Source organism: Hoplias malabaricus, chromosome 11, assembly GCF_029633855.1.
Source record: "Hoplias malabaricus isolate fHopMal1 chromosome 11, fHopMal1.hap1, whole genome shotgun sequence".
NCBI classification, from domain to species: domain Eukaryota; kingdom Metazoa; phylum Chordata; class Actinopteri; order Characiformes; family Erythrinidae; genus Hoplias; species Hoplias malabaricus.
The window spans coordinates 19,283,515-19,299,318 of record NC_089810.1 but is presented as its reverse complement, the minus strand read 5'-3'; the positions used below and the strand labels follow the sequence as shown (position 1 = coordinate 19,299,318).

Here is a 15,804-nt window from a genome sequence, read left to right as displayed (position 1 = left end):
TCGAGATTGTCCCGATTGCCTCCGTGTGCTGTGTTGTGATTGGTTCACAGTGTCCATCTTCAGCTGAACGATTGGTTTGTGAACGTCTTGTGGGAATGAGCTCCTGGCCAATCACAGCATGGAAATCGCGGTCTGCCGCAATACGGGTGTGAAAGTAAGGAGCACAGCGCTCGCTCTGTGTCCGGCGCTGAGTCTCGCTGACGCTGGGTCTCAGCAGCAGCTCTGTCCAAGGTGCGGTGGGGAAGCATAGGCGGAGGCGATGGCTGCGGATGGAGGCTGCGGGGAGACGGCAGACGAGTACCGCGCGGAGGTGCAGCGGCTGAGTCGAGAGTTGGCGGAGGCGAACCGCGAGAAGATCCGTGCGGCGGAGTGCGGGCTCGCGGTGCTGGAGGAGAACCAGAGCCTGAAGCAGCAGTGCGCAGAAATCGAGTCCGAACATGATGCGCTCAAGCAGGAGCTGCGGCAGCTGCAGGAGGTAAATACAGCCGAGCTGGGTCTAGGGGAGCGGTCTATTGCTGGGGGAGCACTGTAATATTATTGATGATATGCTTACTCCGGGCCTGTTTCTATTTACATTTAGCCTATGATATGCGTCCTTGAGGGGAATTAGAATTTGGATCATGTTGTAGTAAGTGGCAGGTGGATTTTTGGTCATGACTGGTGTTCCTACCCAAGCTGGGAAACGAACCCTAGTGTTCGGTTTGAATTGCACCTGCTCCAGCTGTGTTTTCTGGATGATTATACTACTTATTACCTAAATATATCACAGTTTGCCTCAGAACAGTTATCTTCATTTGTTTGTTAAATATTTATTTATAGATTGAGACATTTCCGCGGATGCAGAAAGCTTTTGGCCCAGGAGGGGTTCAGCACTGATAGCTTAAAACATCAGTGGCTTCCACACTGGCTGAGCGAGCATTGATTCAGCTGTCACATTAGGCATTTTCATGAAGACTCTTTGGCTTCACTTTGGCTGGAAGCTTTCCTGATAGCTGCCGCTTTGCTCAGTATGTCGGGGGTTGGATTTCTTTTTATTGTATTGTATCTTAATTTATACACGCTATAGTACATTGTAGTGCTTTTACTACATATGCAGTGGTACACAGATTTAAATAACCTGCTTTGACAAGGTCCCAGGGTGCCGGAAATAAATGACATTGGGGCATCTGTTAGATGTGTGCATTTTAGGCACAATGAAAGTTTATTCATGACAGTATTCACAGTTGTCTAAAAGGCCTCCTTTGAATATCCCTCTTTTATGTGGGCAGAAAATACATATTTGATGGATGTTGGAAAGATGCATACATTTATATCGACAGTGGATATTCAGATGGGATTAGTTTTAAGTGGGTAGCTGACGTAATGCCATTTAACCCCAGGACATCAGTAATGTTTATAATGGTTATTCACTGGATAAGGAATATTAGTGTAAATAACAGAAATGGGTGTGGCTACTTGATTTACATGTTGCCCTCACACCAAAGAAACACAACCATCACAATGACAAGATAGTGGAATGTTTGAATGCCGGTTTTTCAAAGTGTGGATCATACACATACACAGCAGTGCTACTGGAGTCACCAACAAAATATATCCAGCACCCAGTGCCCTTATCTTCTACTCTTTCATAGCACATAATGATTGAGATGATGGCATAAAATTTTGCTCATTCATTATCTGTAACCGTTATCCAGTTCAGGGTCGCTGTGGGTCCGGAGCCTACACGGAATCATACACACACACTTTTGAGTCACCAATCCACCTACTAACGTGTGCCGCACCCGGAGCAAACCCACACGGACACAGGGAGAACACACCCCTCCTCACAGTCACCCGGAGCGGGACTCAAACCCACAACCTCCAGGTCCCTGGAGCTGTGTGACTGCGACACTACATGGATGAGCTGCACCACCATGCCACCCCCATAAAATTTCACCCACTCATAATTGTTATAGCCATTATAAACCATTTAAACCATTACGCAAATTAAGTGGCATGTACAAAACATATCCACAGCTTCTAGATGTTTCACTTCTCTGTCTTACAAATTTGAATTCCATCTGAATGGTGCTGTAGACAATTTAAATTAGGTGAAGCTATACCATATTTACCATACATAATAACATTTTGTGGACATCTTTGGTGTGTCTGTGCTCACTGGGTTGTCATAATAGGCATAATGCATTATGGACAAGTCTTTATTGTGGATAAGAACAATAAATTAGGAGAGAATGATAGCGAATGCTTTCCTATTGTACATACACACATTTCTACTGGAACTGGAGACTCCACTGAGTCATTGAACATTGAACAAGCCTTAAGGATGTGGGTCTGTGTGCCAGTAATTACCCTCTTTTCACCACGCTTCCTCCTAGATCAGGAGAATCAGCCCTGAGGGCGTGGTGTTAATTAACCACTTGCTTCACATTCACACTGTGATAACAGCAGCAACAGTATGTGGGTTTGGCATCACTTGCTTTCACTGAATATCAGCTGGTCTTTGTGCTCTGTGAAAGAGGGCTTTAATATCATCAGGATTTAGAAACAGGCCTCATGCTGTTTATCTGAGTCAAATGGAAATATGATTATTGTGCAGTTTAGGGCGGGATAAGTGATTATTTTGTGATCATTTTCTATGAATTGAGGTCCACTTATTTGGGCCTCTTTGCTGTTTTGTTGCCTCTGATCATTCAAATTCATCTATAGAGCCTTCATGAGCATTGTGCTGTTTAGAAAACATGAAATAAGTCAAGATTTTGTGCTGCATCTTACATGTACAGAGACTTTAGGATTCCCCTCCCCATGTCTGAAGTACTCCAATCACAGCTCTGGAGCCATTGAGAATGCAAAGACAAATTTACACAGAGTAAATCAGACACAATGAGTGCAAAGGAATTAACTTACTGATGAAATATGGTTGAAGAAAGAATGAAAAAATAAAGTACCAAGGGACTTTGCTCCTCACTCCTCACTCCATGGTGTTTGAACTGAGCTCTGAAGCGGGTCATTTTTAACAGAACTGTTTATATTACACCTTGTCACAGGGATTACGAACCCAGGAAGCTGTGTTAACTTTTGGAAAAAATTGTGATTTGTATATCATCGCTGTCTTTTCAGGAACAGGAAAAGACTATATTTCACTGACAGTAACAATAGAAACCGCAGATAACACGATTTATACCAATTACAGCTCAGAAATGTAAAAATATCTATATTGGGACGCGTGTCCAAAGTTTCATATGTAAAATAGTCTTGCGTGTATTGTAGACAGCAAATACTGACATACGTGGATTTCTTTTAGTGAACTCCAACGAGACACGTCCAACTCTGTATAACCACAGACTGCAGCGTATTCTCGTAAAACACTGTCGCTATGAATCCATGTTTTAGCAAAAGCATAGTCTATCATTATTATACTTGATTGAAATCAGCATATTTAGTCCTTATTGTTATTAATTATACCCACTCTGGTCTAATTTTTCATGTGAGTAAACGTGTGATCAGTTGTTAACTTTAGCACTGACACTGAACTGGGATAAACGGGAGGGAGATACATGGTTTTGACAGGTCTAGCAGCCATTTTGTGATTTTTCAGCTTTTCATTGGTCATTTTGATATTACGCTGCTATGAACAGACAGAGATTAATACCTGCATTTAACACATGTAAAAAAATGTGTAAACCACTAAAAATGGAGATACGTGTTTTTAATCTGACAGGGACGATATAAAAATAATTTCAACTGTGGTAGAAATAAACAGACCCACATCTCAGCTGGAGTAGAAAAAATTGCTCCCTGTAATTTTCATAAGACAAACAAAGGTTTCTCAATGTTTTTAAATGCATTTTAATGTAGCAAGGTTTATTTCTAAGTCATATAAGTATGCTTATGATATGTCATATACAATAAGGAAAGGGATGTACAGATGCTACACATTCTGGGGCTGTTGACAAAGATTAAAAGCTGTCTAGTCCAACCTGCGGTGGTCACACCATTAATGGCAGTGTGCATGTGCTCCTTTGAAGCAGTCAGATAATATCAGTCTATCTCTCTGCTCTCTGTTCAAAGGAGCAGCCTGTGTTTGTGCTTGAAATTTACTCTGCTGGAGGTGATATTTCACCTCTCTCTCTCTCTCTCATACTCACACATTTCTTTCTCTCTCCCTCTCACATTCTGACTGTCCCATTGCACCATTTACACAATGTGACTTTAAGAGGTGTCTCTTTATATAAACTTGCAAATGAAGGTGTTCAAAATCTGCTTGCAAGACAAAGCATGCATTGCCCCATTGTATCTCTGCAAAGACACAAAAGGACAGTGGCAAGTCAAGAGGTTTAATTGTGTGCTGAATTATTTATACTGTAAAGTGTAAATTATGTAGCATTTTGTAAGGATGGCAAAGAGAGTGTATGTAAAGGAAGTACAGCACCCACTTACCACTGCAACCTTGTACCAGAGACACTGCAAGAAGGGAACGGTAAGGGCTTTGACTAACAGGCCTAGTCTGGTGTCTTACTGGCTACTCCAGCCAGTCTCATTGCTAGACCTGGTATAAAGTCAATGTTTAAAAAAAATGAACCTGAAATATAACCTAACTCAACCAGCTGAAAAACAAACACCCACAAACATGCAGACAGTAGAACTTAATCCGAGTAATGCGATTTCTTTTTGTGCAATGACTTCATCTGAAGTATGCATAAGGTATAAGTCAGTCTTATTAATATTTAATTAGGTCCTATTAATATTATTCAATTATTCATCTTAAAACAAACTGAGGATATTCTATACTATTTTCTAAGGCTCTCCAGGCTAGCTTCTAGCTTTATGTCTGTGGGAGTATTGATGTGTGTGTGTGGGTGTCTGAACTGACATTTCCTCTCAGCAGCTAGTCTGTTCAGCTTTACAGTAGACCTTGACCATCTGTTTAAACATGCATTATGAAGCAAATTGCTGAACCTCTGCAGCTATATAATATGTATTCCAATACTAGGTTTTATGTCTAGAAAATATAGCCAATATGATTTACCATTTAAGGATATTTTAGTCTATTCGAGTGAACCAAGACTAGTACATCTGAGCTACTTAGTCACAGAAACAATTCAGAAGCACTCTGAGTCAACCATCTGCTTGTTTAGGACAGAAAAAAAGGGAGAGGAGATGTGTTACAGGGCTCCTCCCCCATTCACAGCAGCAGGGGTCTTGAGAACCCAAATCGATACAGGCCGGGGGCCCGTAAGCCCTGCTATGTCCCCGTGACCCCCATCAACACACCCCATTCAAGCAAAAGACCTGAAAAGTTACCAGTGAGACAGCACACATGCTATTGATTTCTGTCTGTGGCTGTGACTGATCCTAATGCTATCGCTGTATTGTTGGCTAAAGCTATGCATTGTGTAGGTAAAGTATTTACTCAATGAACAGCATTAGTGATGTCCTCAGAATGAACTCACTGAGAGAGAAAATGTAAACAGCACATGTTTAGCTAACAGCTACAAAGCGACTGAAAAAAACCCTTTTTTATATATTTTAAATTTTATATTTTAATGTCCCAGTGGTTCGGTAAAAGCTCTCAAAGATGAGCGAACATGCGAGCTTTGGTGAATATTTTGGTGTATGCAATATAATATGTAGAAAACAACCAACTCGGCATATTGCGAACAGGCTAATCATGTAGCATTCAGAGTTAGCCATTGCATTATTATTTTGTTATTGGTTTAGACTTTAGTTTTAACCTGTTATATGGTGAAGCAGACCTGTAAACTGAATGTAGTAGACTGTGGAGGCTGCATTCAGGAAAAAAGCACATGCAACTTTCTTTTCATTGAGCAATTTATTAAAAGCATGAGTGAGTGGTGAGTGAGGAAAAAAGAGTTTACAGCAATTTGATCAAGGAAAAGAGTGTGGGGTTTTATAAGCGAGTGAGTGTATGAGCAAATGAGAGGTAAAAAATGTTAGCAAGGGCCTGTGAGGGTATAAGTACATTAGTGTGTAAGTGAGTGAATGAGTGAGTGAGCAAATAAGAGGATACAACGTGTAAGTGTTAGAGTGAGGGATTTAGTGAGTGAACAAGTTTTGCCTTATTTACATCTAAACAGTCATAATGTTTGCTGTAGAAATCAAATATAGAGATGAACCAGCTCTTGTTTTATAATCATATATTGACACTAAATCAAAAGTGCACAACTGTGAGGTATCTAGAGATTGCAGTCATGCTGTGTGTACATGTCCTGTGGCTCCACAGCTCAGTGTGACCCCTGTGCCTTGTGATCAAACACTAAAAAATAAAGACTTAGTTTCTCTCTGTGTAGGGAGAGCCTTGGGCCCTTGTTTCTCACACTGCTTTTATAAATGGTTCTGTATTTGTGGTGCAGTGAAAGTTTGGGCGAGGAGGCTGTAGGAGAGGGAGCCAGGCTGTCTCTCCTGCAGGAGTGTGTATTGATTGCTTGTGAAGACTGCAAACTCATAGGCAGCAGTAAGAAAAGTGGCAAGCTCTCAGAGGAATGATTATTATAGCACACCTTCTGCTGTCTCAGGATGGAAGGGGCCATATGGAGGGGATGGAATAATGTGAAGCCATGTTTACGCAGTAGCTGTCCTTCCTTTAATATATCTGTTAATATATATATATGTATGTATATATATAGTGTGTGTGTGTGTGTGTGTTATGTGTGTGTATGTGTGTATGTTATGTATTTCAGCTGTTATTATCTCTATTTTAACACATCCTCACTTATATTACTCACTGACTTAATGATTTATAATCCTGTCATAAATAAGGTTTCAACAGTGCATTCAAAGACTCTCTTTGGCTTCTTTTGGTCAATACAGTCCCCTACCAGAGTATGGTGAATCATGCCATCCACACTGGCCATAGTAAAGTGGAACAGCCCCACTACTTGGTGTTTCCAGTTTTCTAGTGTTGTCTATCACTATATAAAACATGCATGATGTTGATTTATTGTTGTGCACCTTTAATAACATTGTCCAGAACATGCTCACACATTCAGAACAGAATTAAGATAAGGCAGATGGCTTAGTATTGGTCTGATTCAAAAGGCAGACATGTGCTTGTGCCCTGCATGCAAGATTTATATTTATTACATAATATATTTCTTAATTTCGGTCAATATGATATAATTCCAAAGTCAATATGAACAATATAAAAGCCACAGAACTGAAAGAAACATGACGTCACCATCAAACATAAGCCTCTTGGCTTTATTCATTTTTTTTTACCAAAATTTAAAATTGAGTGCAATGAACTGACAGCAGCGCTCTGTCAGTCAGCGACAGATATTGTAAATAATGTATACTGAAATATTGAAAATGTGTATTAAACTCATGTCATTGTTATTGAAAGACTTATATTGTGATATATATTGATATTGTATTATTGTCTAACACTATTATTGGCATACCCATAAGCCCCTGTGGCAGATTACCTGTCCTTTGGCTACATTGTCTTTTATTATTAGAAGGTGTATCAAATACACATACACACACATTCTGAGCACCCGAAGTCCAATGAGGCATCCATAACGCAACCCCACTTTTAAGTCAATGTACTGGAAGTGCACAGAGCACATTTACTCACACTGGGAGTCAGAGTGACAAAGCAGCAAAGTGTCTAAAGAGGCTAAAAGCCCTCTCATTCAGCCCCTCTACACTACTCTCATCCCGCTCAGTCTCTTTGTCTAAGTCTGAACCATTGCCTGCTTCTCTGTCTCTTTGTGTGGGTGACCTACAAATACTGAACACTACCATAGTCTTTTTCTATTATATTATTATCATTCAGACACACACTTCATGAGTTTAATGTATGTCCATGTTTCTAAATAAATGCAGCAGGAACTCTGTGTTGAACATATAAAGCTGATTAGTCCATGTAGATATTACCTTTAATGGACAAAAGACTGGCTATTTTCCAGATACACATACTCCATTCAGTGGCTGAATTGGAGCAGTACTTGGCCTTGATACTCTGGTGCAAAGTCCACACTCTGCAAATCCGTGCACATATCCAGTGCTGCCAAAAACTAGGTCTATTTATTTCGTGCCTTTAAATTCAGTGGCAGTGTTTGAAGATTAGCATATTATTACTTAAATTATTCATATTATGAACCAATTAAAGACACATTCAGAAGCATGATATCTGAAAAAGTTTATTTTTACTCAGTAAAATGGACACATTATCGGCCTAAACCAAGAGCTCAGCTCCAGGTGCTTCACTGATATCACACAATTCCACATAGCCCTCCACATGCCTGTAGGACAATGGGTCTGACAGGGAGATACCATTTCCTCAAAACTCTTCAATGCCACCATTGGAAAACCAGAATCAGTGATGAAAGACAAACCCATTATCAAACAGGAGCTGAACCGACTCGATCAAGTAAGTGCAAATACAGGACTCCAAATGGATTGATCAAAGACCAAGTGCATGAAAAAGGTCAAAAAGATCTCCATCAAGAGATCAGCTCTGAGCCAATTGCAGCTACAGCTACACTTATTTCGGCCAGGAAACCACCATAGAGCATTCCAACATCCATGAAAGAACTACTCAACCATCAGTAAAGCCTATATTACCACCAACAACTCAGCACTTCAAACCCACATATTTACCACCAGCATTGCAAGCACTACTGTATGCAAATGAGGCATGGTCCTTGATTTAAGCAGACCAAGAGAAACTTGCTGTAATCAAGAGAATAGAATAGAAAGGAGAATGCTAATATTCAGGTGAAGGGACAGAATCTCAAACAAACGGTTGAAAAGGACGCAGTGGAAGAGGCATCTTTGGGCTGGGAATTTGGGCTGAAAAAGAGAACTTTTTGCAGTCCATGAAAGACTTTCAGCTGTAGTATTAAACCACTCAGGTCTGTTTAGAACAGAAGTAAGAATACAGAAATGAAATATTATATTTAGTAATGGAGCTTCTCAAAAAAGCCTAGAGCCTAGGATCACTGAATGTGTTTGGGAGGCAGAAAGTACAAACAATTTCTGAGACTGAACTTTTGACAGTGTTGTAAAATATTGAAGTGTCCTTTGAGAAACCTTCATCAAACTGTCCCTTTGGTGGCCTTACCAACTAAAGTTAAACATATTGAAGGCAAAGTACCTAATCCAATACCTATACACACATACACACACACACACACACACACACACACAGAGTGAAGGCAGTGCCTTGCTGAGTGGGTTGTACCCTCCTGTAAGGACTGTATGTAGGACACGGTGCCTATGGGTCTGACTAATGACTGACATTGTTTATAGGAAACTGGAGGACAGGGTCTTTTTTTAAGAGGCTCCTCTACTGTCCTGATTCACTGTTAGCTTGGCCTAGTCTGCATTTATCATAGAGACTGCTGAGAGAGAGAGAGAGAGAGAGAGAGAGAGGAGTGATTGCTGAACCGCATATAACAGACCTCATAAATTTGATGTTTTCTGTATTTGGAGATGTCACTTTAACATAATACTATAAAAAAGATAATTGTCATATTTCATAACATAGTTCATAGTACATAGTTTCAGACTTTGTTCTATGAACATATGTGGGAGATGCTTACACATTTAGTTTGTTTGGAACTATAATGACATTTCATTATATTATTTTGAACTTAATAATGAATAATGAATAAAAAATGTATAAATGATAAATAATAAATGTTATTTGCTGCTTTTGGTGGCTAAAAAAAAAATTAAGTGCTCCTTTAACCAACACATGCCACCACATTTATGCTCATTGCCAGGTCTTGTTTTCATGCCCAGATTCTACAGTGGACACGATTTTTTATTTATTTTATTTTTTTATTTTTATTTTAGTGTATTTATTTTTTGCTTGGTGTGCACTGATCAAAAAAAGTTATACAACCAACTGATCCGACTCCAGCATTAACTCACATTTAAGCTGCGTTACAAACAGCCGCAGTACAAAGGGCCTTTACTTGAGTAATCCTCTGCAGCTTGTGTAATACACGGCAAGAACATTCAATATTAGCCCATAGCATACCACACAGCATTCATTTCTCAAGATATATTTCTGATCCTTTCCCCCTCCCTCGCCCTCTGTTTCTTAATACTTTAATAAGTGGCAGCATGTTTCTTCTGTTGACCGCCTAATTCTTACTCCAAGTTTATTCAGCCTTATCACTTGGAGCTTTACAAGAACAAACTGGACTTTAATGCTATTCAGAGTGTCTCCAGTACAACCTGGTTTACAGATCGCTGTATGAAAAGCAGCTTTCAGCTTCTCAATCAGCTTCTCAAGTTCTAAAGCAAAGACAAACTATTATTTTTGCCTTTTCTTCGACTACCTATTATTTTGAAGGGAGATTCCTGAAAATGCATAGTTTAATTTGAGCACTAGGTACCATCTATTGTGACATATATATGATTTATGTTTGCTGTTATACACATGTAATCTGTTATGGCATATGTTCTAAACTAAGTGTTGTAATGTTGGGAATTCTGTAACGTTTTTCAACATTGAGTGCCTATTTGTAGACATTATTTTTCAGCATAGTGTTTGTCAATCACAAATACAGCCACTGGGATGTAAATTACATGCAGTTCCAAATTCTGGACTGTAGTGCTACAGATTTCCAAAATAGTGTATCAGGTTACAATAGAGTCTTTGATGTCATTAGACTAATGTTTTTATCCAATCACATGAAAGTTCTCTTTCTGTGCCATTGATTTTTGATTCCTTTGTTAACATTGTGTTGCCTGTTACGTTGTTATGAAAGTTTGGTATTTTTTACGCTTCAGTCTCTCTCTCTCTCTCTCTCTCTCTCTCTCTCTCTCTCTCGCTCTCTCTCTCTCTCTCTCTCTCTCTCTCTCTCTCTCGCTCTCTCTCTCTCTCTCTCTCTCTCTCTCTCTCTCTCTCTCTCTCTCTCTCTCTCTCTCTCTCTCTCTCTCTCTCTCTCTCTCTCTCTCTCACACACATTCCCACAGTTTTATAGCTAGGCTCCACCCTGAACTCTTGGCCACCTGAGAGCCTGAATAAGCTTTAACTCTTCCCACAGTTTCCCACACATTACTGTATACAACAGAGCACTAAGTTGAACAAAACAATAGCAGGAAATCAACTCATATGTGCTTTACTGATCCCAGTTATCTCCGTATGTACTGCAGCTCATTATACAGCTCATAAACTGTGACTGCACACTACATGTGCAAATTTTTTGAGCATCCCCTGTAAGTCAGCTGCAACCATTATGAATACAGATTTACACTTGTGCATGCATAGTGTGTATATTCTCCACAGACATCTTGAACTGAAGTGGGATGCTGAAGTTGCTGCACTTGAACATAAGGACACCATGCTTAATGGCAAATATCGGCTAACTGAGTATAAACCAGCAGTATTTGACATTGGTAGAGTGGTGTCCTGGTGTTCTTAACCTGAATATCTCTACCCCCATAAGGGTCTCACTGTGGTCCCAGATGGGTCTCGAGCATGGTTCTACAAAACATACACCAATGCACAGCCCTCCTGGTCTGGAGCAGATGGTGCTGTAGTTTGATTCTATGATGCACATCATTAGTTTTCCTGCACAGACCCACAAGTCATTATTCCTCACTAAACTTACCATTTACATAAGGTTCCGCAAGAGCAGGAGACAGAAATCAAAGAAACTAGACTGCACTGCTGGTTCCTGCTGCCACAATATCTATATTCCATTAACACAGAAGGGTTTGTGTGTATCACTCTGTTTTGGCTGGATTTTAGAACTCAATTTATATTTTTTTGAAAAATAATCAGCAGACATTTTCCAAATCAGTAGATATTGTCTGATAATTGTTTTTCTCTTGTAGTTCAGATGAAAGGACTTTATTAAGCATGCTGTGTGGTCATGACCCCAGAAGGGGGTTGCATACTGTATACTTTTGGATGTTGTTTATTTACTGAAAAATTGAATATATCTGAAAAATTGAAAAACATTCCCAAAATGTGACAAATGAAAAGTGTAATATAATTTATGATAAAAAATGATTTGAATTATTACACAGCTGGATGATATCACACATCTGATGGTGTTAAAAACACAGTCCTCCAAGTCTTACTCTGCTGAGCTGAAAACAACTGCATACCAGGATTTTAAGCCAAGAAATATATGTATCACAGCAGTCAGCAATTTCTCACCACACTGGCAGCACAGCCTCTTTGAGCAAGCCAAGAGTGTGTCTTTTCTCTTTGTAGCCCTCTCCTTTTCCATATCAGATCTCTGTTGGTGTGTGTGTGTGTGTGTGTGTGTGTGTGTGTGTGTGTGAGAGAGAGAGAGAGAGAGAGAGAGAGAGAGAGAGAGAGAGAGAGAATATCTTCAGTTTTCAGTTCAGAAGCAGCTGTCTGTTTTATTTGCCTGTGGTGAATTAGTGTGTTTGAGTTGTCCATTTTTCTTTCCCCCTGTAGGAGTACTACAACTGCAGTCAAACAAATGGGCCTGGCATGCAGAGAGTTAGGAGTGAGTGATAGCTCATTGTTAGGACCCCCAAGACCTCAGTCTTGTGTAAGATGAGTGATTGCTGATGACTGAATTTGGAGATGCACTGATATGGGAATTTCGTGATTTTGTTGTATATAGCGGACAGTACCCAGAAGAGATGTTGATATAAGCTCCCTAGACTCCTGCAAATGGTGTTGCACAAGTTAATCTGGGCTGTGAATCTGAGTGTTGTGCAACGAGATTTACAGATTGAGAAGAGGTGGTACAGTGCAATGAATGTCTTCTTGACACTTCCCCCCCTGGCAATCCGATGGACAAGTTTAGGTTTGTCAATAACCAGGAGAATGGTACTTGTCTGACTGTGTTTTGCCACATGTAAAGTTTGGTGGAGCAGGGGATTATGGTGTTGGGTTGTCTTTCAGGAGTTGGCCTTGGCTCCTTTGTTCTAGTGAAAGGAATTCTTAAAGCTTCAGCATATAAAGATATACCAGCAGAAAATTAATTAAATTTCAACTAGTTCAAAATGCTGCAGCCAGGGTCCTCACTAAAACTAGAAAAATTGAACGTATCAGCCCAGTTCTATCATCTTTGGTTGCCTGTTAAATTCCGCATCTATTACAAAATTCTGTTATTAATATATAAAGCTCTACAGGCTATTCAGGTATTTCTGAATACCTACAAGATATTATTTCCTATTATGAGCCTCGAATGTGTGTGTGTCTGTGTTGCCCTGTGAAGGACTGGCGTCCCCTCCAGGGTGTAATCCCGCCTTGCGCCCAGTGATTCCAGGTAGGCACTGGACCCACCATGACCCTAAATTGGATAAGCGGTTACAGATAATGGATGGATGGATGGATTATGAGCCTCCACAATTACTCAGATCACAGAGTACTGGACTTTTAATAGTTCCCAGAATTCAGAAGACCTCAGCTGGGGGAAGAGCTTTTAATTATAAAGACTCCCAACTCTGAAATTATCGGGACAATCTTCAATCTTTTGGTAGTTAATATTCCATCTTAGATAAAGGTGGCAGATCCAGGGGGTCCATGAATACAAGGAATTAAAATAAACTGAGACACTGGTGCTGTCGTCCCGCTGCTTCACACAATCACTCAGGTTTGTCGACAGTGGAACGGAGGGATGCCAATGTTTCAGGATGCTCTCGCGTCTTTGTGTTCTTCTGGTTCTCTCCTTTAGGTTAAAGCTGTCATAGTCAGATCTGCAGGACTTCACATTTTCTGCTTTACTTTCACCCAAACAGATAAAAACTAATTCCATCTCTTTACCTTTTTCCAAGTAAAAGACCGCCCACCTGTCCGTCTGAAAACTGATGGATGACTGTTGAGCTCCTGCTGCACGCTTCAGACCAGCTGTCCACACTCCAGCCACTACCAAATATGTTGGAGCTGCCCACCATACATTGAAGTTTTCATGGGCTCCTAACTATTATTACCAGTAGATTGACCAGAGGAGGATAGGTCCCCCGTTGTGAGCCTTGGTTCCTCCCAAGGTTTCTTCCTCAGCTGAGTTTTTCCTTGTCACTGTGGCTCTTGGCTTCATTCACCTGGGGATTTTTACATTCTTTACATTTTTACATTTCATGTCAAATCTTTGTCTTTACTGGAATTCTGTGAAGCTGCTTTGTGTCCACATAATTTGTAAAAAGCACTATACAAATAAATTTGATTTGATTTGAATATTTTTGTGAAGTAACTAAGTAAGAATTTGAACTTGATCTTGAACAGCACACCAGGCCTCAACATTGTAGGCTCTTTATCTGCTTTTAAGACATGTCTAAATCTAATGTTCTTTTAGGTGGTGTATATGCTGAAATATAGAACATTCTGAGAGGTTCATACATTTTAAAGCTGCTCTGAGGGTGAGATGACTGCACACTTTATTCCCCATTCCTCACTGTAAGGCCAGTGCCCTGAAGGTATCATTGTCCTTTCATTTAGTGTAAAGTTACAGGTTACTTTATAGCAATTCGAACCCATACTAGATACAGGCTAGCACATCACGGACTGCATCAGTCTGTCTGGAGTCATATTTCTGTATGATGCCCCTGTGAGTGGGATTATGCAGAAGCTGTGGTGTTTCTGGGAAATCATCCAAACCTGCTTCTTTTCCAGGACTGTGTGTGGTATAGAGCCAGCTTCAAGAAGAAGTGATAAATGGAGTCATTTTCCCTTGACCTTTACAAATGAGACAGAATGTACACACACTGATGCAAACACACACTCTGCACGACTGCACAGACTCTGGATCTACCGTAGTGGAAGGTGTTATACAAAGTCTGACTCAGTGCTTCTTTATTTGCTCCATAGTTGCTCTCTGTTTGCCAAGCAACAGTGTTTATTTTTTACCTACTTGTTTTTATTTTTTGTTGAGATTAAAGTGGCAGTGAGCAGACTGAGGTATATCTGGGCTTCTTATTCAGTAAAGTATCTCAAGTGTGGACAGCAGCTGGAGAGATGAATAGGAATGAATGCAGCAGATCATTCCTGGTCTGATGATAGTTATTACTGTGCATAAATCATCATCATCTCTCTCTCTCTCTCTCTCTCTCTCTCTCTCTCTCTCTCTCTCACACACACACACACACACACACACACACACCCTTTCTGTCATTTTCCCTATAGTCTTTAGTGGCAGACAAGGGCAGTCTGTCCTTTTAAGTGCTTCAGTAGTGATACAGCCTTGTTTTTTTATTATTTTTTTTTATCATATTTCCTACTTTTTATTATCAGCAAATATATATGTAGAAAAAAACACACTAGATTTTCTCTTTTTGGGGACAGGTGCTCAGGCCAAAAAAGGGTACCCATCACCAAAAATATTTACTTTAAAAATTATTTAAAAAAATACACAGTAAGATATTCCACTTATATATTTATTTTTGTTAACACAATCATTCATTCTTTCATTATCTGTAACCGCTTATCCAATTCAGGGTCGCGGTGGGTCCAGAGCCAGGCGCAAGGCGGGAATACACCCTGGAGGGGGCGCCAGTCCTTCACAGGGTAACACAGACACACACACACATTCACACACACATTTTGAGTCGCCAATCCACCTGCAACGTGTGTTTTTTGGACTGTGAGAGGAAACCAGAGCACCCGGAGGAAACCCACGCGGACACAGGGAGAACACACCAACTCCTCACAGTCACCCAGAGCAGGAATCGAACCCACAAACCCATAAGCCGTGTCGCCTTAACACAATCAATACACATTTAGTTATTAATTCATTCATTCATTCATTATCTGTAACCGCTTATCCAATTTAGGGTCGCGGTGGGTCCAGAGCCTACCTGGAATCATTGGGCGCAAGGCGGGATTACACCCTGGAGGGGGCG

The 15,804-nt window shown here is 40.3% G+C and overlaps 1 protein-coding gene across 3 annotated transcripts in view; it reads left to right on the top strand.

The window, feature by feature from the left end:
- The first annotated feature begins 259 nt into the window (after positions 1 to 259).
- The window catches only part of bicd1a (bicaudal D homolog 1a), a 55,903-nt gene continuing 40,358 nt past the window's right edge, over positions 260 to 15,804 (top strand). For all 3 annotated transcript variants that reach the window (XM_066685451.1, XM_066685452.1, XM_066685450.1), the window contains exon 1: positions 260 to 475. In XM_066685451.1, the coding sequence (XP_066541548.1) occupies positions 260 to 475 (216 nt within the window). The remainder of the gene's footprint in view (positions 476 to 15,804) is intronic.